The sequence below is a fragment of the Megascapheus bottae genome, chromosome 13 (assembly GCF_031878675.1).
Source record: "Megascapheus bottae isolate mThoBot1 chromosome 13, mThoBot2.hap1, whole genome shotgun sequence".
Lineage (NCBI taxonomy): Eukaryota > Metazoa > Chordata > Mammalia > Rodentia > Geomyidae > Megascapheus > Megascapheus bottae.
This window is the reverse complement of record NC_143521.1, coordinates 50,104,495-50,132,432: the sequence shown is the minus strand read 5'-3', so window position 1 is coordinate 50,132,432 and position 27,938 is coordinate 50,104,495. Positions and strand designations below refer to the sequence as shown.

General features: G+C 36.8%; 1 protein-coding gene across 2 annotated transcripts in view; it reads left to right on the top strand.

The window, feature by feature from the left end:
* Positions 1 to 27,938, top strand: part of Slit2 (slit guidance ligand 2) — a 313,542-nt gene that overhangs the window by 273,576 nt on the left and 12,028 nt on the right. For both annotated transcript variants that reach the window (XM_090343777.1, XM_090343776.1), the window contains 4 exons: positions 14,396 to 14,489; positions 19,910 to 20,047; positions 20,147 to 20,387; positions 21,959 to 22,089. In XM_090343777.1, coding sequence (XP_090199903.1) covers positions 14,396 to 14,489; positions 19,910 to 20,047; positions 20,147 to 20,387; positions 21,959 to 22,089 — 604 coding nt within the window. The remainder of the gene's footprint in view (positions 1 to 14,395; positions 14,490 to 19,909; positions 20,048 to 20,146; positions 20,388 to 21,958; positions 22,090 to 27,938) is intronic.

Sequence of the window (27,938 nt, the reverse complement as noted above, 5' to 3'; positions counted from 1 at the left end):
TGTTTACTGAGCCCATCTATAATTCAATAACTGGTAGATGTATTAGAAATTAGTTGTAATACAACAAAGAGGGATTTAAGGTAGGTTCACCCGAGCAAATAAAGACACAACAAGCTCATTTCAGTATACGCATCCATCACTAAAATCACACAAAGAAAGCTATTCTACAGAAATGTTTGTCCCAAATACAGTGAGGCTTTTTTTTCTTATAGTTATTCTTGTTTCTTGTTTGTTGTGCCAGTCCTGGGCTTGAACTAAGGGCCCTAACTGTTGTCCCTGAGTTGTTTTGCTCAGAGATTATACTCTACCATTTGAGTCATAGCTCCACTTCCAGTTTTTTATTGGTTAGCTGGAATTAAATATTCATGGACTTTCCTGACCATGCTGGCTTTGAACCTTGAACCTCTGATTACAGTCTCCTAAATGGCTAGTTTCATGCCTATGAGCTTATCGAACACCCAGCTTTCAATGAGGATTTTATGCAAAACATTTCCACACACAAACTGACTCACTAATCCATATATAAGAAGAATTTTTCTATGTCGACAAAGAGTGAGTAGGTATTGAAATCACGCAGTCCCATGCTCATTTCCATGTCCTTCAAGATGAAACTCATTCATGAACATCTCAAGCAGTAGGATATTTTTGTGGGATTATCACTTCTTTTCTGATATTTAATCTGGTGGATAAATACAATGACTATACAAATTGCCAAACTTCTTTCCAGTTCACACCAATTCTCTGGAAAGTCATCAAGTTTATAAATTGTCCATCTGAAAAAGTATCTGTTTGATTTATTTCTGTGACTGAGTAGAAATGTCATAGCCAAGTTTTTTCTTCAGAAATGAATCAAATTTAAGAGGAAAAAAGGGAATATATATTTAAAATAGAGAATGAGATTCTTCCACTCTTGTGAAAATTACTATTTTCATATTGCTGGGTTTGCATTTTAATTTGCATAGATTTTTTCTTATATATTTTTATTGTAATTAAAAGAAGGGTTACATTATGTTCACCAGATAGGAGGTGCATTAATTCACATACATTGATACCCTTTCTCATGTCTTGGTCCCCATTTCCCTCCCCCCTCCCCCACCCCTCATCTTGTTTTCCCCCCTTCCCTATCCAATTTCAAATAACCAAATATAAATATATCCAATATATCAGATAACAAAGTGAGATACTATAACAATATGAGGTAACCAAGGGACAGCAAAAGAGATGAGAGATAACATATTACATTAAGGTCAACAATCATTCATTATATGGCTTTTGTTTCTATATCCTAGAGGTCCTTTCATTTAGCGTCATATTTTATGGCCCTATAGATTTTTTTGTACTTTATGCGTGTGCCAGTCCTGGGCCTGGGCCCTATCCCTGAGCTTTTGTGTTCAAAGCTAATGCTCTGCCACTGAAGCCTCTGTCTTCTTGTTGGTTAATGAGAGATAACAGCCTCACAGTCTTTATAGCTGGCTTTCAGGATCCACAATGCTCAGATCTCACAGTCATGAGCCACCAGCACCTGGCTGATTTGCATATAGTAGAATGCAACGTTAACAGTACCTAGATTGACATAACTGTCTGGGTGGCCACGTTAATTGCTCTAAACATTCAAGATAAACATAAATCTATATAAACCATCTTCCCAGAGATTTTTTTTCAGAATATCAACTTTCTATGAAATATTGAAAAACTGAATTTTGCCAAATACCTTTCTTAGTGGAAAAGTACCTTTAGCATGATGGCAACATACCAGATAAAATCTCAAGATCGGTTGTCAAAACCCAGATCTCTTAGAGTGCTTCTGAAACTCCCATTTCCATGATACCATTCTATTTGTACCAGTAGAGCACCAGTTATATCATATTAACTTTCCAGAAGGAATTTGGATTTTTTGATAACTATTTTGTTACATAACAGCGCTTCATGGGCAGGAATTGAGTATTCTTTGATGTGTCGCATTAACAAAGGTTAGCAAGTATTTTGAACAGATGTTTGTTCAAATGTGGCTAGAAAGAGTTTAGTTGCTCAATAGATTTGAGTTTCCACCAAGAAATTATGGGCCACCCCTCAGGTTTTTACCATTAACTTTTGACCACAGATAATGGCACCTTTACAGTTTCCATGGCTGGCCTAATTTAAATGTGTGCGAGAAGACCAGTTCTGCTACTTGGTGCCATCTTTGGATAGGCGAGCTCCTTCCATCTGCCATTGATCTAATTATTGTGGAAAAGATAGAAGCCCTGCTTCATTATGGAGGCTTCTATCAACCACTAGGCTCTGAATACACCAGAAATTTGAATCTAATTCTTATTAGCATAGTTTGATATGCTATTCTGAGCACAGAAACCAGGAACTTCTGTATGTTTCTTATTGAATGAAACCTAGATTTAGAAGCACAGCTGAATTCAGGATCCTTTGATGGTATTTCAAATAACATGGCAGACATTTCCAGGTTGTTTTGGAGAAGGTCCCCCTTGGGGACTTCAGAATACTTATTCCTTATTCTTATCTTTGGAGTCTGTCACAAGCTCCTGGCCACCTTGTATTATGGAACCATACACACATACACTGCTGTGAACAATGATTCAGTTCATTATACCTTAAGTGACATCAACCCTTCCTTCCCCAGGGATGTCACATGTCTGTCACTGAAACATTAGAGTTACCCCAAATTTGGCAAAACTACTTAGCCAAAGATGAAATTTATCTATGAGAAAGAAAAAAATAACTGTCATGCAAGAATCTACCATGACTCCCTGTCAAAAGCCATTTTTCTCTGGACAATAAGCATCTCTCCATCTTTCTTCAAATACATTGCCTTAATTTGAGCAGAGGATGTAGGCAAATGTAAGCTCACAGGAAAATGCCTGGCAGCATGATGTGGGGACTAGGAGCATAGTAGATTATCACTTTGGACTGGTTTTGTGAACAGTGAAGGATTTCACAATTAGGCAACAGAGAAGATACCCAAATGGAGCAAATTTATACATATTTCAGTATAGTTTTTGGTGCCTATGCAAAATGGACTTGCTTACCAAATACCATCCTCAGATTTCAAAATCTGCAGCATACAAATGACCTTTAATTATAGAATTATAGTTAACATAAACTTCTCTCTAGAGTTTCATAATCTGTCCATACTTAAGGAAGAGTTTTCTTATAATAAATTGAAATTTGAGGTTTAGAATCTGGTTAAAGAGCATGAGATCTGGGAGAAGAATTCGGCTATGATCAGTGACTATAAAAATGTTGCCATTGTATAAAACTCATTCAAGTTACAGATTTTCATTTTCCTTTGAAGATTTATGTTTGCTGTTTATCCCAAAGGCATACAATGAGGAAGTGAATTGTAATAAAAGCAAATGAAACTTAACAGAAAAGCTTCTAAGTTATTATAGTGTTAGTGTTTGCATTTGGCCCGCATGCCAAGTGTCAAAATGAGCATAATCTTGTCAATAGAGGGAATTCAGAGAAATGAAAGCATCATAACAAGAAAATCCTGGTATGATGAGCAGGCTATAAATAAGGGCTAGAAATATTAAAGAAGACAACTTTGAGGAATGTATCAAAGTTTTATCAAACTTAAATAGCATCATAATAAGTAAATGATTTACTAAAGAAGAAAATATTTGGGTGTTTTCTTTACCAAAGTGATCAGCAACATAAATTATAAAAACCGATAATATATCTGTTCTATTATTTAAACTTTATCCTCTCCATCACAATTCACAAATCTTTTCTCTGCCTATTTCATTCACCATGTACCTTTCTAGCTAGAAAATGCATGATCTTTGATTAATAGTATTCTCCAAGCCAGATTAACTTTTGACAACTTCAATTTGCTATGATGTTCAAACAAAATTACTGTGCTATGTATTGGTTAGAAAACTAAGATGTTGGAAATCTTAAATAACTTTTTAAAAATAGATCTGTGGTTTTAATATTACCTTGAGAGATATTAGGTCTTGGTTTTGCCTTTTCTAAAGAAAAAAAAGACCATGTTAATATCTGTTCTCAAAACCAAACTAAATTTTCAAGGTTTATAGTAATTGAGACAAGGTCAAAGACTATTAAATGAAAATTAGAAGTGTAGTATTTTGAAACATTGAAAATAAGCCTGGGTGCATTTTCTCATCTAGTGTAAGGTAAAGTAGACAATTGTGTTTTTTTTCATGTACCACAACTGTGAAAGCACTGGTCTGCCATGTTAAGGCTACATGTCATATACACATATTCACAAGGACACTGAATAAACTTATGCAAATACATCTCAACTTACACCTTCAAGTTACCTAACAGGGTTATACAAATATAGTAATGAGACTTTTATTTTTTTACAAACTAGGCATAAGTAGCCTTACAATGTACTTTGTGAAAAATATTCTGAGCATTTGAAATTTTCTGTTTGATGCCACTATTTCTGTTTTCCAAGTCTCTGCAAGACATGTAGAAACCTTTCTACATCGTAAAGAACTAGATGAGGATATCTAGCGCCCCTCTAATGACCTTTCCTTTGGCCTCATTTTTCTCCATGTTTGTGTGTTTGGCCCTGCTGTAGGTAAGAAATGTAAGCCTGGCTTCAGTTTGCTTTCTCACCCTGGCTTCTCTGTCCTTAATGCTGCATCTTGCCTTCCTGTGCTCTGCTGTTGTATTGCAATGTAAAAAGTCTTTTGTCTCTTCTGTCTTTGTCGCTGCCAGCTGCTAATCTGAATGAGGTGGAAAAAGGTTAGTTGCCTTTTAAGTCTACTATGATTTTTCGCTTCACTTTTCTTCTTTCTTTTAAAACTCCCTAGGTTTTTACTGTGTGTACCTGGTAATAAATGATGACGAAATATGAAGTTGGAAAGCAATATGTTAAGTCATTTGTTCAGATCTTTGATATATGTCTAGCTATGTCAGACACTGTAAGCAGTGCTCTGAAATGCACTTTATCAATTTCTAGAAACTTATGGCAGCAGCCTTCAGTTGGGAAAAAAGGTTGCTAAAAATAGAGGCTACATTTTTCTATTTTCTACTTGTCCATATGCTTTTACTTTTTTGTTCCTTTATATTTTATTTACCATAAACATTAAACATAGCAAATGGAAAAAGGCTCATAATTTGACAGAAAGTGGAATACTTGAAATTATGCTTCCCCCCCCAACCCACCCTAATTTGGCATGATTCTACTGTTTTTTTTAACTGTGCCTATGTGTTTTGGTGTTTTAAAATGAAAAACACAGGTCATTTATTATACTAGATTGGCTATAGATAGAAAAAAAATATTAAAGGGCAAGGAGTTTGGCCTAGTGGTAGAGTGCTTGCCTAGCATGCATAAAGACCTGGGCTTAGTTCCTCGGTACCACATACATAGAAAAAAAGCCGGAAGTGGTGCTGAGGCTCAAGTGGTAGAGCTCTAGCCTTGAGAAAGTCCAAGGACAGGGCTCATGCCCTGAGTTCAAGCCTAGGACTGGCAAAAAAAAAAAGAAGAAAAAAAAATATTAAAGTATAAGTTTTTCCATGACTTTAAATCAAGAATCTTAGCCATATTAAACATGGAAAAGATTTAAATTTAGATGGATTTATTAAATCATTTTCACAAGATGCATCTAGGCCTAGGAAGGGCAATGTGGTAGAGGGTTTGCCTAGCACAAGGCACTGAGGAGAATTCTCAGCATTTCAAAATAAGGAAAATATTGTTGAGAATGTTTTATAAGGTAAGCATTACAGGGCCCAAGAGAATAGTTTATCAAGTGAAACTGTCACATTTTTAAAATAGAATTTTATGAGCTAGGAAGTCAGTTTCCAAGCATAAAAAGAGATGTATCTAATCATTCGTGTTAATCCAGTGCACCCAAATGCACCAGTGCCCAAGAAGAAGATCAAAGTGATTTCATGTCTACCCATATGTGGTGATTCATCACAGACTCTTCAAGAAGTTGTGTCTTAGCAATTTGTAATTCTCTAATGGATCTTAATGTCTCAGGTTGCTAACCTTCAAGTACTGAGTTCTGAAGCAGTGTCCTAAATCAAGCATGTTATATATTTGGATCGTTCCAGATGTAGACAAGCACACACAGAATTAGAATGTCGATAGGTAAATACACAAGCAGCTTTTCTTGTCCATTTTCGATTGCACTGGCTGCGTGTTTTCCTGTGTGCCCATTTAGTCATACTGTATATAGGCTGACGTAGAAAAACACAAAGATTGGAAGCTTGCTTCTGATTTTAAGGTGTAAAAAGAAAAGATTTTATTTTTTTATGAATGCACTTATAACTTCTTGGTCAAGTGTCATCTTTCCTTTTGCAAATGCTACAACTGATGGTCTAGGACAAGTTGTCTAAAACCTGAGTCTATTTCACAAGCACAATACCAATTATTCTGTCCTTAACTAGTGTTACATACACTCTCAGTAGCAAGCTTGCTATTACAATGGTGTTTAAAATCACCACATAGCTTCATATTTTGACTATAGCTCACTGCATTTCATGTTTGTAAAAGATCTCCAGAAGTTCCAAAGACTGGCTACTTTTAAAAGGAGTCACCCTTTATATTCTTAACTCAAAGATCCAGTTGAAATAGAATCTGCACACCTCCACATTATATAAGATAACTTCCTTACTTAAAAAGAACCTTTGTAAATGGCTGACATATGACTCACCTACCAGAACTCATTACCTATTAGCAGCAAAAAGTTGAGCTAAAAGGAATGCTAAAGCAATCACTCCAGGACACATATATACAGTTTACACAGGGGCAAATGTAAGCTAGTGTCTAGGTGCTCCTGCGACATGCATTGCAAGTTGGATGCCTCTGTCTACTGGCTGCCCCTGTCTATTGACTGTTGCCTTTCAGGCTTGGCTTCCTTCCCGATTATGCAATGACTTGAATTGTTTATACCTAACAAGCTTTTCTTCTGTCTCTCGTGCTGTCTGTTCAGCTTGCTATACATAATATTCCTTATGTAGTACATTTGAACAGAATACAGGAAAGCAGTCTGTTTTACTTAACACATGGAAAAAAAAAACATTCAATCAGTGCCTGTACAATTAATGTGTGGCCCTCCAGAGTCTTAAATTACCTGCTGTCACAAACAGCAAGTAATAATTTGTTGGGATTACAAAGAAAAGCTCAGATTTCTCTCCCAATATTGACTCAGCCTGGGATCTTTCTCAGTTTCAATGTATTTTCTCCAGTGAATTGTGGGCATTGACATATCTTCCTTTTCACATCGTTGTTTGAGAATAACAAGCAAGAATGTATAGGAGGTTTGGCGGTTTAGCTCAGTGCAAGAAAACTTGCCTAGTATTAGCAAGGTCCTTCACTTCACAAAAAAGAAAAAAAAAGGAAAACAGTGTACAAAGACTAAAATGTGAAATACATATGCTTCAGAAACATAGTTGGCAACCCTCTGAGTCAAGCTTAAATTCCCATCGTTAATTCCAGCATGATTTGAAGGATTTGATGCCACACTGACAGAGACAGAAAAATTTCTATAGAAATTTGGATACAGGTTCTAAAAGAAATTCTGACTTCTCCCATCTTTTCCACAGCTGTCTTGTTTTAAATTGCTGTGTTTTAACTTTACTTAAGCTGCTCATGTCAAATAAGTTTTATTCATGGAAAAGTGTCGGTTTCCCTTAATACCCGTACTCTGCTTAGAAGGACATGGACATAGTGAAAGCTAAAGACTCTCAGCTGTCTTTTTTAGGATTCTGTATATTTGTAAACTTTCATGATTTCTGCATAACAGTGACCCCTGTTAATCTGTATCCAAATGGGGCAAGGTTTGTATATCAAAGTCAACATAGTTGTGAATATATTTGAGATTCTCAAATAAGAAACACTAATGTTCTTTCACTGGGAAATATACATTGGCATCCTGTCAGTGTCATGAGGACTGCATTCATCCTCAAAGCCTTTCAAAGGTTTTTGCAAACGTATTTCGACTCTTAGAAAACATTTTAAAGGAACTGTTTGCTCTCGTCAGTCGCCTGACAGTACCCATTGAGCCCCGTGCAACAATTTAGTTTAGCCAGACCTATTCAATCTAATTTATATATTTGGAAGACTGAGTCAAATATTTGCTGGGCTTTTCAGTAGCTGTTGAAATTGGCTATAAAATTTAACCTCAGAGTTTGAAGAAGGAAATACTGAAAACTACCTCCTTTTCTTAGTCTGTTTATTTGGGGAGGTAAGTTTTTCCATTTAAAAATGCATGAGGTGTTTACTGAGAAAATACCTTATACAGAATGCCAACCTAATTGTTGAATATGATGTAAAAATCCATAAAACATTTTTCCCCTGTGCCCTAAGCAAACTCTTTAGTTTTGGATTCCAACAACAAGTTCAGATTAGGTCAGACGCTTACTAGGGCAAAGCCATTACTTTTCCATTTTAAGTACATTAACAGCATAATATGCAGATGTTATTTGCTTACTCATAATGAGAAACATTCTTTCACAATATGAACAATGATCAGATTGTCTCCAATTAAGCATTAGGGAGCAACTAATTTCATATCATTTATAAAATGAAAATTAACACTAAAATGAGCTCTCCTTTCTCTCTATGCTATATCCATTCTTTCACAGTTTTTTCTATATTGAATTATGATTGCATTATCTCCTAGAATACCTCCAAAAAAACATCCCAAATATCCACGTCACATTTTGGCACACATTTCCTAGAGAACCGTGGCTATCGGTATGTCTCTCAGAATTCCCAGCCTCTCAAGAATACTTTCCTCCTCATATTTCTACATTAATAACTGGTTGTTCTTAAGTTTAAAAAGTGAGTTTGCTTATTCATAGATCACAGTTTGAAGGTCATATGTCTATTGCTAAGTAGGAGAATAAGTTTCAGTATAGTGAATGTGTATAAAAATGAAACAGCAGAATATTAAAACAAATACTCAAAAAAGATTGCTGTTTTCAAAAATTGCATCACAGAAACATGCAGCTCCTAAGCCATCCTTTTCTTGTTGATGAATATGAAGCTAATAATTTCCTTTGCCACTAGTAAATATGGAAACATGTAGACTGGACACACACTAATGTGACATTGTTAATGTGGTCTGGTAGCTGAGATTGTAAACTAACATACATTATATAAAGTGGAAATAGCCTACTACAGCCAAAGAGGAAACAAACAAACACGAGTACAGTTGACTCTCCATATCTACATGTGTGAATTTAACCAACAAGGATCAAAATACATGGGGAAAGTTGCTGCTTGAATTACCTAATAATAGTAGTTTTTTATCAGCATAAGTCACTATGACAATTATTCCATACCACTTACATTGCGTTAGATACCGTGAGGGATCTACAGCTGATTTAAAGTATGTGAAAAAAATGTGTACAGGTTATAAGTAACTTCTAGTCCATTTTACACAGGGGCCTGAGTCTTAAGAGGAAATTCCTGGACCTACTGTCCCTGAAATGCTTAATAGATAGCTCTGTTTCTTTTAAATGAAATTAATGGAACATGTCTAATTTTATGGGAATTGGACTAAGTTTTTTTTTTTTTAATTGTAGTTATGGGGCCAGGAGTTTGGCCTAATGGTAGAGTGCTTGCCTAGCATGCAAGAAGACCTGGGTTCAATTCCTCGGTACCACTTGAATAGAAAAAAAAAAAAAGCTGGAAGTGGTGCTGAGGCTCAAGTGGTAGAGCTCTAGCCTTGAGAAAGTCCAAGGACAGTGCTCAGGCCCTGAGCTCAAGACCAGGACTGGTCAAAAAAAAAATTACAGTTAGAAAAACAGCAATTTTACTTTCCCCTCTCTCAGATAGGCCCTTTTATGTTCTGAGATGTACTCTCCTGATTCCTTTCCCCATTCTTTGGACTTTTCCTTCTGTGATGATCAGTGTTTGGCAGGACATATTGTAGAATTCTCTAGAAGTCGTCCAACCTGCGAGGACATCCCTTAGTATATACTATGAGAAGACACATCTATTGCTGTTTTTATTTATTTTACTCCCTTCCTTTTATTGACCTTGATGCTATCTGGGATCTTCATTAACATTTAAAAAGTATTTATCCACCAGAAGCAAGTAAAGAAGTGCTATATTGCCCTGTGCTGGTGGCTCATGCCTTTAATCCTAGCTACTCAGGAGGGTAAGATCTGAGGGTCGTGGTTCAAAGCCAGCCTGGGTAGGAAAGTCTATAAGACTCATATCTCAAGTTGACCATGAGAAAACTGGAAGTGGTGCTGTGTCTCAAGTGGTGGTAAAGGGCTAGCCTTGAGCTGAAGAGCTCAGGGAAAACCCCCAGGCCCATGACCGCCCCCCCCAAAAAAAAAAGTGCTTCCTTACAAATAGTTTCACTTAGTATGTAGTTTGTGCCATGCAAAATAAAAACTGTAAATAAAAAAGAATTCTTTGCCCTCCAGTCAGATGCATTTAAGGAGTTCATGGATTTTACCCAGTTATTTCTTTGCTATCCTAACTTGCTAGATTAATGCAAAAGTTTAGAATTAATATTATCTAAACAGGCTTTTCATGATCACAAAATGCAAATATTCAAAGAAACGTGTTTTACTTTCTAAACACATGTTTTACTCTCGTTGATTGGATGACCGTATATATTTTTTCCATTGTTATCAATATCAGTGATCCTTTCTCATTAGAAAAGCAAATATTTGCTGACTTTATGAAGAAACTACATTATTACACATCAGAATCTCTACACTGTGTCTCTAGAAGCAGGTTCCTTTTCTTGAGGGGGGGAAAGGTTAGAGCTATAGTTGTCCTTATATACCTTCAGTTCCCAAACTTACTTTTAACAGTGAATAATAGATATCCAGAAAAAATAAGATAATGCACCTTTTTTAGAACCAGGCAATTGTCTTGCATTGTCCATGGTTGCAGGAGCCCATTCTGTTTAAATGTCCTGACCTTTCAAGAGGATTGGATCTCTTCACTTCAGACCAAGCATTATCAACCCTGATTCCCCAGTTGTTACTGCCAGACCTAGAAGGTGACTATAGCATTTATCATTCAAATCAAGACACCTAATGTAAAGATATGCGTATATTCTTGATAAATAGCTTGAGGTAGCAGGTGCAGGAACGTCCTGAATCAGCAAGAAAAAAAATAGTCATATTACATCAGTGTCCTCAGGATAAAGATTAGATATTCCTGGGTGTTGGGTGAGTGATGGATTATAGCTTATTTTGAAAGTTCAGTCTGAGAACGTAAGCTTCCTAGACACATGCGCACCATCTTGCCATGTTCCCTCATAACTCAAAATGAGATCTGGAATGTGGTCACTACCTGACAGGAGCCAAGAGCTAGACTGAACGTTTCTCACAGAGAAATGACTTTGTTCAGACACTTAATGCTTTGTCTTTGGAAAGGTCTAATTACAATGTGTATTCACTCTTATCCTAAAGGGTAATGACTAGGCCCCCATCTTATCTACTTTTCTTTCTCTAAAACAAGAACAAGTAACACAAACATATACCTAAACATAAACACACACCACACACATATACACACACACACACATGCACACACATATGTGAAAGCTACTAGGATGAAGAAATCTAATTTGTTTACCTAATCAAAAGTTAAACCACAAAGGTTGGTTATACATTGTGTCCCATGTTACTGCTTCGTCATTTGGGGATTCTAAGGATCAAAGACAGAGAGCAAATAGATGGAGTTTGCTCCGATTCTGTTGTGTGAGTAAAACCCAGAGCATGGTTTGTCTAGACTCATCTCTTCAGAGGTCCATTTAATCTGCACTCAGCCACATTGCCCTAAGCCAAGCAAATGGGGCTGACATCAGTTCTCCTGAAAGTTAAGCATGGAAAGACAATTGGACAGGATAATTAATCCCGAGCCTGACTCTGAGGAATAGAATGAAGACTATTTTCATCTTTTTTGTGTCATTGTACACATAGCTTCTCAAGAAAGGAGACAACTATTGATGTTATCGCTGGGCACAGATCATCAGAGAAACAAATATTCAATCTTCCCCCTTATTGTCCATCATTCTACACTAACTCAGTGTTATCTCTGACTACATGTATGAAAAACATAAGGTACAGATCAAATCATACTTTACATCTGCTGTGTTTCAGTGCTTGAATAGCAAATTAATATCATTAGGAAATAATGTTAGGAAAATGAACAAAACAACTAGATGGAAGTATTTATTCTGATATTCAATCAGGGACAATTTAAAGTAATATTTAAAATGAAAAGCATAAGCTATGTTAGTATTCATGAAAAATGGCTTAAGTTAAAATTGAAGAGAAAACATTGTTTAAAAGCTGAAATGAAACCCAAGTTGAGCTAGGTACATTCAAATTCTTCCGTCAGAATAACAACTTCAATAACAACTAGTTGATTATATTGCCATGTTGTAATCTAGGTAAATACAAAAGCAAAAATGCTAAGGCTTGGACTTTCACTTCTCATACAAAGAAAGAATATGATAAACTTCAATAACAGGAAGTTAATATGTATCTATTATTTCCATTGTATTACCTTCTGTGCATGTTGTGAATATTAGGTGACTGTATATGTAGATTTTTAAACCTGTCGGGCACACATTAGTAAGAACTATATAATGTTTATTGAGTAAATATGCAATATGTGTACCATAAGAGAAGCACTAGATAAGTAAGATCAGCAACAGAAATATCGAAGTTCTTAAATAAAGCCCCAGAATAAACCATTAACCCGGCATGAATAGAAAATGAATTCATAAATCTGAGAATAAACTGAAGAGATGAGAGTATGAGATGTAACATTAGATTTTAAACATGCCTTAGGCAGCAATGTGACTCAGAATATAATCTTGTAATACTTGGTTAGAATTACACTGTTTCATGATGATTTTTTTTAAGGGTTCAGGCAGTTTTTTAAGTAGCTAACCAATCTTCTGAGGGTCTGGTGTAGAGCTTTTAGTGTTGATGGAATATACTCTTAGGCTGTTCTCCAGAGATAAGCATATACTTAAGAATGATTTAACTATTCACCTTCAAATCCGCATGCTTGCTTGAAAGATATCAAGGTAGAGCTTTAGGAATTTGTTCATTCAGCAGTTTCTATGCTAGAATTGTCTCCTTATTTCTGTTTGTATCAAATCCATGAAGAAGTTCCTCCTGGAGAATGATGGGCTCTGCTTGTGTGTTTGTTTGCTCTTGAGACTAAATTCACTCTACATGCTGGCACAAGCTTAGCCTTCCTACTGGTAACAGAAGCTGATTAAGAATGCAATCATTTACCACAGTTGCCTGACATCTAGCAGAGTATACTACATGGTAAATCTTTGTGAACTGTGGTTTACACTAGCTAAATTGGACTGGATAGGTGAATGGGAAAAAAATAAGACAGTTCGTGTTTATTATGATCCGAAACAATTTGGGACTAAATTGTAAGTATACTTATCTGTCTCAAATGGTTTTTCTTGTAGCGTGAAAGTTTACATTCTTGGATATAGGCTACTTTCTACCATCCTAATCTCAACCATAGATTGGATTGGAAAGTGCTTTAATCATGTTAGAGTGATAAATTATAATGAAGAAATCCCATTAAGACGTCTAACTTAAAGTAATGCTAATTGAACTTGTAAATTTTTTAAAGCCTGTTTAAATATAGCTCCCCGAATGCAGACACTTTTTTTTAATCATGGATTTGAGATATAGAAAATTTTTATAGAAACAATATGATGAGACTTCCTGTGCAATAAGTTCATTTTAGGAGATAGCAAGAGTAGGTTGATATAATAACTAAGTAATTTTCCATAAAACCTCAGAGACTATACATATTTGAGGGTTTTTCTTCAAACCTTAAGCTACAGAAAAAGCCCGAAGTAAAGAAGTATATCAAATAATTATATTTGTGTCTGTCAAGCCTAAAAAAGGAGATACCACACATTATGACCTCAGCTAGACAGACGAACTTAAGTACTGGGAGATTAGTGGCCAGAGGCAGGTGTGAGGGAAGCTGCATGAGGCTGATAAGTGGTGGGTTTGTGAATGTGGATAGCTGGCACTTGAGTGGGAGTTTTTATGAATATTCACTAGCTCTTTAAAAAGAATTCTTCAATTTGATGCAATACCCCAGTAAAAGATAATTAAATCAGTTAATCAGCAAAAAATGAAAAGAATTCTCACTGCCTTTTTCTAATTCCAATAGTGTATTCTAAAGATGCTCACACTTGGGCCACATGCCAGGATAAGGTGTTGTCCCAAACCCTAACCAAGATTGGACATATGGGTGGGTGGAAGGATGGTTTGTGTTTTCCTCACAGTCTTTTTGGCTGTATTTTGTGTGTGTTGCGGGGGGTTCTTGTTTTGTTTTGATCCGGAGTGGTGCTAAGGTTCTAAGACCCTTGGCACCGACTGCTGGAGGGCTGTTGGCTTTTCTGTGTGCACTAACAAGCTGGTCATGTTGCAGGCGAGCTCTGTGAAGAGAAGCTGGACTTCTGTGCCCAGGACCTGAATCCCTGCCAGCATGACTCCAAGTGCATCCTGACCCCAAAAGGATACAAGTAAGTGAGCAGCTGCCTGCAGCTCCGAGCCGGGAAGGAGCTCTTCTGCTCTTTTTTTTTTTTTTCCTTTTTAGAGACTTGCCTTAGTCTTTCTCACAAGCCCTAGCTTGGTGCCTTCACCCCACATGAAAGCAAAGGGAATGTTTTCGCTGGTCCATGACAGTTTCACCAACACTCAGAGGCAAGATAGGAGTTTTTTAGTATACCAAACAGAAACAAGATAGGTTTCCTTTAGTTCTATGACTTCTAGAGAAGTCATTGGTAGGATGGCAGACAGAGCCTTTCAGTAAGTTTCCTTCTCAAGCCAGTGCCACTAAGATTCCAATTTACTCTTCACTACCTGAAGGTAAGTCTGAAAAGGTTGTGGTCTGAAATAATACTTTGAGTATCCACACACTGGCCATATGGCTCAGATGGCCCCGGGTATGCCTGGTTTATGACTATTTCCCCACTTTAAATGTTAATAGTGCTATTTTTTTCAATTTTGTATTCTTTGTTGGTCATGGGGCTTGAACTCAGGGCCGGGATGTCATCATTAAGCTTTACTTTGAGTCATAATTCCACTTGTGGTTTCCTAGTGGTTAATTAGAGATAAGAGTCTCACGGACTTTCCTGCCTAGGCTGGCTTCCCAATGAGAATCTCAGATCTCAGCCTCAGGAGTAGCAAGGATTATAGACACATCACCCGGCAGTAGTGCTGCTTTTACCTTAAGTGTATCCAAAACAATTGTCTTGTCACTCCTAAAGAGCTCCACCAAGTAAACTGAGAGTGGAGCAGAAGAGTGGAGGTAATGAATGCGTGTGTGAAGCATTTATGTATGGCATGTGTGTGTGTTTAACGATAGTGAATTCAAGACCTTATACTTTGTAGGCAGCTCCTCTACACTTGTTCCAGTCCTTTTATGCTTTATTTTCCAGACAGGATTACTAGTTTCTACCCAGGGTTGGGTTGGATCAGTCTTGGGCTTTAAACCTTTGACCTACTATATCACTGAGATTTCAGACTACCGTTACCACCATGCTGGCTTGTCCTTTAAGATGGGGCCCCTGTAACATTTTGCCTAGGTCTGTAGGAGTGTACTACAACATCCTGCCATTCAAGCAGTAATTCTAAACAGTGTCTCACAGCAAACCACACAATCCTCTTGCTTCCATCCTGAAGTATTTCTGGAGTGAATCTACAGTAACTATAGCTTTGGAGTTATCTCATAGTGCTGATTCTTCATTGTAAACTTGAGGAATTGGTGGCCCAGGGTTTTGCTGACTATGTAAATACCAATGGGTTATTTATTGGGAGAGCTGGAACTAGTTTTTCCAGTTGGGTGAATGCATGTTCCTTCTAAGACGTTTTATAGTTTAATAGTTCATTTGGTCTGATATAGAGGAGAGGCTGGATTCTTAGGCATGAGTTGGAGTGGGATGTGTTCTGGAGTTGGGCGGGAATTATATTATACCAGATAGCTGCTCCAAAGCATTATTTGTTCCTTCACCCATAATTTATGGAGATTCTGACAAGGTCAGGACATGTGGTAATTATATATCTTAGGTTTTTGTAGTGCTTTATAGCTATTCATTTCACATCATGTTCACATAAAGTGACCCAAGCTTAATTACCATAGCTTTCAGATAGTTAAAAATTACTCATGAGCAATTTTAAAGAAGGTCAGGAACAATTTTAAAGAGTCAAAAGATTTGAACTGTAAATCTTTGATACTTTTCAAACAGATCATCAGACTTTTGAGTGAAATGAGGATAAGAAATCAATAATTCTAAACCTTCCCTGCTATTCAAAGGTTAATCTGATATAAATATTTATTCCAAAAAATATTTATTCCTTGGAGACACTGGCTTGTTTAAATTTGAGTTAAAAATCTAAATATTTAGAATATACCAGCTAAACCTGCAGCACATCTAATAATTACTGTCCAGTACCTTACTGAAAAAGAAAAGGGTTGATTTAATTCTTTCATACTATTTCACAGATTACAGCACTGTGAGAAACCACAAGTTGTGTAAACATTTTTACTTTATGTAAAATTCTCCATTACATTTTTTTGAGAGATAACATAGTACATTAAGGACAGCAATCACTCATTATATGGCTTTTGTTTCTATCCTAGAGGTCCTTTCATTTAGCGTCATACTATATGGCCTTATGTATCTAGCTTTTGCTCTATTGCAGATCTCTGCTAGGAGAGCCCAACGTTTCTACTGATTATGACAAATGAGGGAAACCATTGAGCCTATGTTCCTTTAGTCTGGTTTAGTTCACTTAGTATGATTTTTACATTTTATTCAACCAAGCAGTATGGTTAAATTATTCTAGCTACTATTGTCTTTGATCTACCCACAGTCGAATTTGGCAAAGCAAAAGTGAGTTGCTTATATAACAAATATGATGATCCTCAGAGAAATGAACAGATTTGGTATATTATAATTAAGAGAATTTGTATTCACAAAGGCAAATTTTCAATTAAACACATTCTGTCTCTAGCAACTCACTTGTACCCTCTAAAAGTGCATTTTGCTGCAGCACAGGTTAATTAACATAGAGGCCTATGGTTTTCAGTGGCCAGTGGCTCTCCTGTTCATGCCATGGCTGTACCTAGTTTAGCTGCAAACAGGGTAAAGTCAGAGTGAGTGCCCTTATTCCCAGCTTATGAATAGTTGCACATTGTGGGAAGCATGCTTGCAAAGAGAAAATGGACATAAACCAATCAAAATAGAGCAACTAAAGAAAATTTCTACCGAGAAATACTTTTTTGGACAAGTTGTCCTATTTAAGTGTATTTTCTTTTTACTGAACTCACAGAGCTGGCTCTATTCTTCTTGCTTTATTATATACCTCATAAATCTCTTAAATGGCCCTGAGGTATTTTTAGACCTTGGGATGCCCTAAGCAGTATTTTGAAGAATGCATCTTACTCAGTTGGGTCTCTGGCTTCCTAACAATATATTGTACATTTGGCTTCAAGACTTGGATAGTATGGAACCCGAGGACATCTGACAGGTTTCTTTGATAATGGGAACTATGAGAAATTCTGATTCAAATGTATTCTTGGCTTTGAAATTCAGTCTAAGGAACAGAAGAAACATATATATATATATATATGTATACACACACACACACATGCACACACACAAAACAGTTGGATAGGATGTAACTCCACTTTCTAAGGGGCTTGAAAAATATTACTTGGGGATAAGAGAATACAAAATACCTTTTAGAGCGCTTCTGTGGTGAATAGTTATTTCTCTGTTTTTTTTTTACTTTGATATCTCAGATAAATAATTCAATGTTTTAAGGCATTTCTCCTTTCTCTTAATGCAGGGCACTTCGGCAGCTCTGTTCACATTAACATTGATGGAATTTCTTGTCTACAGCTCCATCTCTTTGAGAATGTGTGCAGCTACTTAGGATCCATTTAACTTCAGACTTGCTATTTACTTTGCTTTATTATGATTTAGCATTAAGACTGACTGGTTGCAAAGAAACAGTGCTTATTCTTGGAGGTCATTTTATTTCTTAAATCATACATGCAAGCTGAACGTGTGTTGCTCTTAAAAGCTATATGCTCCTACTTTTTAAAAATGTCAATCTCCATATGCTCTTAAAGTACTGATATTGTTGGCTGGGAGCAAGGCTTAATGGTAGAGCGCTCGTCTGGCATGCATGAGGCCCTGGGTTTGATTCCTCAGTAACACATATGCAGAGAAAGCCAGAAGTGGTGCTGTGACTCAAGTGGCAGGGCACTAGCCTTAAGCAAAAAGTGTCCAGGGACAGTGACCAGGCCCTGATTTCAAGCCCCAGGACTGGCAAAAAAAATACTGATTTTGTATTCTTAAGCAATTTCCTGTGACATTCAGTAATGACACAATTGTTTTATTTTTCTTATTAAATGTATGTTTGAAATAAAGCAGTGAATAAGAGAATAAACTGAAGAGTTTTCTGACTACAAATACTTCATGCAGAATGCTTTTTATTTATTCTAACAAAATTGTGAGGTATATGTACATATATGTGTATATCTCTGTTTTAGGTAAGGAAAATTTCAGTACGTTAGTCAAGATTACACTTTATCATACATGAAGTCAATTAAATAAGGCATGTTCTCACATGTGACCTAAACATAAGTACTGTAACACCCTGGAGGTAGTCACTGAGAAGATAGCTAAAGTCACTGTCGTGCTGATAAGACATACAGTGTGGAAACACTGGGCAGAGGGCAAATGAGTAATTCTAGGAAGGAGAGATCAGATACTGCACGGGCTCATTACCCATTTGAGAATGGTATACAAGTTTCAACTTACGAAGTTTGTTTTATTGAAGGAATTTCTCATTTAATATTTATAAGTAACTGACACTGTAAACATGGAGGGAACTACCACAGCTTGAAAATTGTTTACAACAAACTGCTTTGCCTAGGGCCTGATGAAGTCCTGAGTCCTTGCTGTCTGGTAGCTAAACACTGGACAAGGACAGATTTGAAAGAGAAGCTTAAGAAATTAGTGATCAGACCACATAATGCAGTGGCCAGAAATCCAGGCTAAGTCAAAAGTTGTGTTCACCTCCTAGCTCAGGCACTTAAGTTGCACATGTTCAGGCAAGGTGCTTCAGCATCTTGTCCCTTATTTTCTTCACTTGCACAATGGATAAACTGGTATCACCAGAGTCTCAGGGTATGGAAGAGATTTAGTGAATCCATGAAAGACAAGAAATGTCAGCCGCATGGTGACCCTGATTCTTTATCCTCAATGGAGTTGCAATTTTTCAACAGAGTATTTGGGCCAAAAAAATCTGTGCATGGACTTGGCGCCATGGACTTGTATCAGATCCTTTGTGGTCGCCACATTTTGTTCCACGATTTTCCAGACGTGTTCAAAATTAGTTTCTAATATTAGTTCACCAAGTTCCCTGAAAACTGTATTTTTGTTCCAATGCCTCTAACAGCTACATAAAAATCAAAATGTTAATCGTTTTTAAATATACATAATATTAATTTTCAAATTTCACTACAACATGGACCTATCACCATCCCAGTGGTCAAAATTAATTAGGCAAAACTGCAATGAAAGAAAATACAGGCCAAGAGAGAAGAAAGAAAGAAAAAACAGAAGGGAAGGAGGAAGGAAAGAATGAAAAGGAAAGAGGAAGTGAGACAAGGGGAAACTCATGTTTTTTTTTTTAATTCTTTTTATTCTATTGTGAATGTTCATTATAATCAAAGAAATGACATCACCATGTTCCCAATAGATCAGAGATAGAAGTCACACCCTAGTTTGCAGAAAGAGTTATAGTCTCAGCACTCCTTAAATTAGGGATGAGACTAACAAGCATATGTTGGTCAACTTGATGCTATTTCCTCAAGAATGAAATAGATTTAGCTCCATGGAGTCTGAAACTTTACCTGTTCAAACAGGTGCGACTGCACACCAGGATACATTGGGGAGCACTGTGATACTGACTTCGATGACTGCCAAGATAACAAATGTACAAATGGTGCCCACTGCACCGACGCAGTGAATGGCTACACGTGCATCTGTCCTGAAGGTTACAGGTACATGCTGAGACACAGTTGTATAGACATTTGGGACTTTCAGATCCCATCCACATAAAATCTGAACTAACTTTTTGTTTTCTTCTCTGTGTCTTTTAGTGGCTTGTTCTGTGAATTTTCTCCACCGATGGTTCTCCCTCGTACCAGCCCTTGTGATAATTTTGATTGTCAGAATGGAGCTCAGTGCATCATCAGGATAAATGAGCCGGTTTGCCAGTGTTTGCCTGGCTACCAAGGAGAGAAGTGTGAAAAATTGGTCAGTGTGAATTTTGTAAACAAAGAGTCCTACCTTCAAATTCCTGCAGCCAAGGTGCAGCCACAGACAAACATCACCTTTCAGGTGAGCCATCCCACCCCAGCAAGAACTGATTCAAGCTTGAGGCATTCTCACTGGATGATCACCCATGATAGATTTAGGAATGATTGTGATGCTTGGAGAGATGGTGACAGGAAGTTCCTCTGTTTCCCCTGGGCAAAGCTTCTAGAACGTTTCTCTTCAACCACTGTATTTTCAAAAAAAAATAGGAACTGGTATTTTTTATGCACTGTAATATTCTGAGTGAGGGACATCAAGTTATATCTCTTCATTGGATGTGTGCATGAAGTAACTCTATTTACTTATTTTTATGGTGCTGCTTTTCAATCACCGCACAGTGTTAAGAGGACTTTTCCTAGAAGTCTACATTTGGGAAGGGTTTAGGTAAGAAAGAACACCCAAACTCAACTAGAACCTGCTATATCTTTCATCTAGAACCTTTAGGAATCAATATGAAGTCATGTGCTGTGGTGTTACTACTGTGATCCTAGCTACTTAAGAAGCTGTGATGTGAGCATTGAGATTAAAAGCCAGCCCGGGCAGAAAAGTCCGGTTAACCACACAAAGTCTAGAAGTGGAGATGTGTTTCAAGATGTGTGTTCAAGCTTTGAGTGAAAAAGCTAAAGGAGAGTCCCCAGGCTCTGAGTTTAAGCACCAGGATTAGCAGAGGAAAAAAATAACATGCAATTAAAAATGTTTAAATTTAACTTTTCCCCAAGACAATCCTTTTTTTTTTTAAGCAATGGGAGAAAAGGTTGTGCTAGATTGCAGCTAATAAATGCAGAGTATGGAGAAGGGGCATATTAAGACTACATGTTGCTGGGCTTGGTGGCTCATGCCTATAATCCTACTTACTCAGGAGGCTGAGATCTGAGGATCAAGGGTTCAAAACCAGCTCAGACACAAAAGGACCTGAGACTCTTATCTCCATTTAACCTCTAGAAAATGGGAAGTGGGGCTCATCACTATCACTTAATATATTTTGAATCTAAATAACTTTGACCAAATTCCTATAGATACTATCCCCTGACTCTTCAAGTGTTGAGGGGTGGGCTCCCGTTTGAGATCATGAGGAACAAGACTTTGGAAAGCACATGGATCTTTTCTAAAACTCTGTCATCCTACCTTCCACCTTATTTTATTTATTATTTATTTATACAGGCCACAGTGAGTAGTTAGGGAAGATCGCCATGGCATATGGGATTTAAGCTCTAACTTTTACATAACTAGTCTTTTGTATGTCCTCAAAAGGAAAAGAACCATGATTTAAAACAGAATAAACCTTATACGGGATATGAATCCACCTTGTCAATGTAGTCTAATATATGACAAAACGGAAACCCATAAGAGGAAGGTTGTGAATATAAGGGAGCATCCCCAACCAAGGAAATCCTGAGTACAGAGCTAAAGTAGTTGTCACATTGCTTTAATTTCTTTATAAGTGTCTCCATAACAGAGTAATTTGTAGGCAAGCTACTTTCAAGCATCCAGTAGCCACTATGAAAAATGAAGTCATTGTAGGACCTCCTCGCTTCATTTGCTGGGACGCCTTTGGTTGAGTGAGCATCTATTATGTCGAGGCTTCTTTCTTCTAGATTGCCACAGATGAGGACAGTGGCATTCTCTTGTATAAGGGTGACAAAGACCACATCGCCGTGGAGCTCTACCGAGGGCGCGTGCGCGCCAGCTATGACACCGGCTCCCACCCGGCTTCTGCCATTTACAGGTGAAGATCTCTCGGTTACTGGTAAAGGTGAAAAACAATTGTCTGATGAAGTACTGCTTCTCCTCTGTTGTTTTGTAATTGCCATGAGAGAGGGGTAGTGAAGGCGGAGATGTCATTTGACCTGGCTCTTTTGTGCTTCTAAAGTAAAGGAATATCTGAGACTAGGTAATTTATGAGAAAATGACATCCTATGAGGAAGGATTGCAGAAATCCTCCTTTAGAGAAGGGATGACAAACACATAAGTAAATTCAAAAAGACAAACATAGGAAGAGAATGTACCCCTACCTACCTATTCCAAAAGAAGCCCTCTGTGGCAGAGAGCTCTCCTGTTGGCGGTACAGCAGGAGTCTGGAAAGAACTCAGATCAGCCCTCTGTCAAGGGACTATATCTGATTGCTTGTCTTTGAATTTTTGTCATATGAAAATGTGGATTTGGTCATACTCTGGGTTGTTTCCTGAAAAGGCAGAAATCTGTTCTCCTGAAGTCATGTAAAATTGTTTCGTTTTTAAAGATGCTTGGCTCATGTTTTTAGAACCATGTTTGTGAACAAAACACACTATCGGCCAAACATACTTCGTCCTAAGCAATTGGGCTTTGGTTAGGACTTGTAAAATGAGGCTGTGACTTTGATTTTATTGGCATTACGCTTGCTTATAGAAATGTGCTTCAAAAGCCTTCACATCTTGTGGAATCCTTCTGGGAAAGTAGATGCCAACAAGAGTGGGGTTCATTAGATGTTTTTGGTTGCGAGCAAACAACGCCACTGAGACTATTTGAAGCATGGTAGCAGGCATATAACTCACAGTTTTCAAGTAATAAACAATGAATATTTTACCTCCATTTGGTGAAGAATAGGGTCCAGCAAATTAGATACAATAAAGCCTTCAATTATACAGTCTCAATGTCTTTCACCCCACCTAAAGCTTTCATGAACTTATAATTCATTTTTCTATTCTAATGTTTCATGATAATGAAACCATATGAATTTCATGGGGGTCATGGTGACAGTTTTTAAACTGGATTATTAAAAACTAATATCTATAAAAATATGCCAAAAAGAGTTTTAATTATGTTTTAGAAAACCAAGTGGTTATATACAGTGAGAAATTTTAAATAGAGATTTTTACATTTATTTTTGCCAGTCCTAGAGTTTGAACTCAGCTGGGGCACTGTCCTTGGGCTTTCTCAAGGCTAGAGCTCTATCACTTGAGCCACAGCACCACTGCCAGCTTTTTCTATGTATGTGGTAGCAAGGAATTGAATCTGGGACTTGGTGCATGCTAGACAAGCATGCTACCACTCAGCCAAACTCCCGGCCCTAATGAGCTTTTTTTGAAGTTATGTTCTTGTTTTTCCTTGGCCAAGCAATATAGATTTTTTTCCTAGCTGTTTCATAAAGCTGGGACATTGATAAAAGAATATCATATTGTGTAATCTTCATTCAAAACTATCAGAAACTTTATGTTTCTTCTATAAGATTAGCCAATGGAGTCATCCAAGATGTATGAGTTGTGATATAAGCACTTAGGAAAAGCTACTACATTTTATTAAGAGAAGTCAGTTAAAAGTTACCTTAAATTGAGATGGGTATATATTTATAACATGTATTACTTTATGTTAATTGCATATGAAGAAAATAAGGGGGGAAATAAGTAAGGAAGGACAGTTTATATGCAATATTGAGAGATTTTCAAGATACAATATTCAAAAGGAAAATAAAAATATGTGTGGCACCATAGTGTCAGAAGAAGGTAAACCTAGCATCACAGTGGATTTTCTTTATTCTTTGTTTCCCTTCATTTGTCAATTTGTAATTTGTCCTGAGACTGAACTGGGCACTTCCTAATTTTCTGGCATCTAGCCAAATGGCAGAAGATGTCACAAATACTTACTAAAATTCTGTAACGAAAAGTACTATTTTTCACAGTCATAGTGGTAAAATTTATCATAAAACTGATAGAATCTCTGTTTTCCCATTGCTTATTTAATAAATATTTTGTTTGCTCAATTGTTGAATTTCACACCCTGATTTATTTGCACTGAAGATAAAATTATTAAAAGTAACATCACACTGATATTATAAATGGGATATTTTATGTGCTGTGTTCAGAAAACTGGTACCATTTAAGTTGAGTTTCATTGCCAGTGTTTTATGATACATAAAATTACTTTGGTAAAACATGACTTTCCAAAGTCTGAATTCTTTAATGGACTATTGTGGCATTGCACATGAAATTTTTTTTTCAATTTTATTAATTGCCTGCTCAGCTTTTAACCCTGAGGGAAATGAATTCCATTTTAGTAAAATCAAATTGGATTAAAAATTAAAGAAGTAAAGCATGTAAACATTACTATTTCCATAAGCTCAAGGTTTTAGTTTAGCAATACTCTTCATTTCAAATCAATCTTAATATGATTATGTCTGTGCTAAGAGTTTTGCTTTTCAAAGTAAATTTTTTCATTTAAAAAATTATAAAAAACTATGACATTGATCAAGACCCATTGTATTCATAACATGCTTTGTTAAATGGCGACTCTTTTGTATAAATACTTAAAGATGATTAAATATTTAAGAAATTGTATGAAAAGATAAGTGTTTGTACATTCACACTCAAATTATTCTTCCCATGACTAGGTAGCTTCTTTGGGAACATACTATTTAAAACTTAGGCCACTGGATAACACCAGTAAATATGTTTGTGGAAATACAAGATGCAGAATATTCTCCTTTCACAGGAGGAATAACAGCCTGCACAGTTCCTCATATTATATCTTACATCTGGGCATTCATGTCTTCTGTATAACTGTATAGATAACTATCTATTCCCTCACTTAACTTACCGTATCTTTTTAATTAAGATATAGGCAGAGATTCTTTACTATTTTCTCATTTAATTTTACTATAAACATGATGTAAAGAGATGTTAGTTATATAAGTAATAAATAACTACATTTCTTGAGGAAAAGTGTTAAACCCTCCCTCATTTTCTCCTACCTTCCTTCCCCCCAGACTGCCTTCCCTCCCAACTTGTAAAGTACATTTCCAACATGTCTTCTGAGTATTGCTGTTGCATTGGTTCACTTTTTGTCCTTTGTCTTAACATTTTGTGATTCCCCTACCCTTCCCCAAATCAGATATAGATATCTATAGAGATATAGATATCTACATCTATGTATATATGAATGATACAGGTACCAAATCAAAAACAGTGACAACAAGGGATAAAACAAAGGGGAAACACGGAGGGAAAAGAAATAGCTTTAAAAAAGTTCTTTAAAAAAATAAAAGAAGCTGGGCATGGTGACTCACGCCTGTCATCCAAGCTACTCAGGAGGCTGAGATCTGAGGATTGTGGTTCAAAGCCAGCTTGGGCACTAAAGTCCATGAGGCTTTTATCTCCAATTAATCATTAGAAAATGGAAAGTGGGGCTGGGGCTCAAGGGATAGAATGTTAGCCTTGAATTGAAGAACTCAGGGAAAGTGCCCAGGCCGAGAGTTCAACCCCCATCTCACACACACACACCCACACACACACACAAATAAGTAAATAAATAAATAAATAGAAAGAGAAAAAACATTGGTTCTCAAATCTTGGAGTTTATTTCGATTAGCATCATTTTATATGGGGTATAAGTACATATGCGCATAGCTATTGAGCTATGTGAACCTCTTCTAGGATTATCTTAGAAATGAGATTTTGTGTGTGTGTGTGTGTGTGTGTGTGTGTGTGTGTGTGTGTGTGTGTGTGTGGCCATGGGGTTTGAACTCTGGGCCTGGGTGCTTTTGAATTGTTCAGCTCAAAGTTTGTGTCTACCACTTGAGCCACAGTGCTACTTCTGGTTTTCTGGTGATTAATTGGAGATAAGAGTCTCGAAGACTTTCATACTGAGGCTGGCTTTGGACCGTGATCCACAGATCTCAGCCTCTTAAGTAGCTAGTATTGCAGGCATGAGCTCCCAGTGCCAGCTTATGAGATTCCTTACTATCACTTCTCAAATAAGGTGCATTCAGCCCACAGGTAATGAAATGAGTGGACCAGTTGTATTTTCTTGATCTTGGATTCCTATATAGATCAATCATTTAAATTCTTTCAAGTCAAAGGGTAGAAGTCACATAAGCAAAGAGGAAATCTTATCTTTATTAAGCTACCGAAATACTTTAATATTCATAGTAGATAGAAATATGTCACTATTAATGTGTCCCACATAAGTAGACCTGGCATGTTTATCATATATCCATGCAAAATCCAGAAACTCAGTAAAGAAAAATCTAAGGTAATAGATGAGGGCAATAAACCTAAATTACATATGAATGGCAATAAAATGAAATTTATGTTCTTAGTAGAAAGACTTCCAGTTAAGTGGTTCACTGACTATTTTTTGTGAGTCATCATATATATAGTTCCCCTAGGCGTGGTGAAAGAGAATTTATCAATACTTATCAGACCCCCAAAGAACAAGAAAGCACTGTAAGTGAGGACACAGGAGCTGAATGTGATGGACTGCAAAATCTATGACAACTTTGACTTACAGTGACACAAGTTGTCAGTCTCTTGTTCAAGGGATACACAGTCCAAGGTCTTTTAGGTGTCCCTCAGTCTCTCCTGATGAAAAAGACAATGTAAAAAAAAATAATTTAGATTATTCTCCATACTGACATTTTCACTTTTGGATTTATGCTCACACTATCATCTTTTAAAAAAAAGAACAATCTCATGGTATTGACTTGACAATATTTGCTTTTAAAAAGTAAAGATCAGCCAAGAGTGGTAGAGTGGTAGACTACTTGCCTAGCATGCACAGAGCCATGAGTTGGAATCCTAGGTATTGAATACATAGAAAAACCCAGAAGTGGTGCTGTGGCTCAACTGGTAGAGCAATAACCTTGAGAAAGCTCAAGAATAGTGCCCGAGCCCTGAGTTCAAGTCCCTGGCTTGGCCAAAAAAGAAAAAGAAAAAGTGGATATCAGCCAGGTGCTGGTGTCTCAGGCATATTATGCTAGTAACTTAGGAGGGTGGGATCTGAGAATCACATTCCTAAGCCGTCCTGGGCAAAAGAGTCTGAGAGACTTTGATCTGCAATAAACTCCCCCAAATCTGAAAATGAGGCTAGGGCTCAAGTGGCAGAGGACAAGTGTTAAGCAACAAAAACCTCAGGGACAGTGCCTAGACACTGAGGTAAAACTCTGGAACTGTCACAATTTTTTAAAGTCCAGTTTAGTTCTAGCTTAATTCCAAAAATATAGAAATGAAACAAAGCTCAGTGGTAACTCTTACCAGGTTCTGAAAGAATCTAAGTAGACCTTTAAAAATCTTACTGTGAACTTCATTCATAATTAGGAAAACAGAATCCAAAGAAAATTTTCAAACCTACAAACTTTATATGCACTTCTATAGGCTTCAAACTCCTATAAAATTATTACTTAAAAAAAAAACAAGTCAATAAGAGTCGTTTGGTTATCATGAAGATGTAGTGGTAAAAAGAGTCCATGCCATCTGAATGACATTGGAATATTTTGTATTTCTTAAAAAATGATAGATAATAATTAAGAACACTTGGATTCAAGCCAGGAAGTGTGGCTTCAAGTCTGTTCATCGACTAACTAGCTGTATTACCTTGAATAACACAAATACCTCTTTGTGGGGCTTAAGTAAGGGTGATACATAGAGTGTCTGGTGAGTATCACTGTTGTGTTTGTTCATCCAAGTTCCACTTTTTAGGTTTCCTCCCTTCCCCTCCCAAATACAAGCAAACTACTCATTAGACACTGTGTGGAAAATGAACTGGATATCTTATATGTGGGGATGGGAGGGAAAGACTGGGAGAGAGCTATGGTTCTAAAAGAAT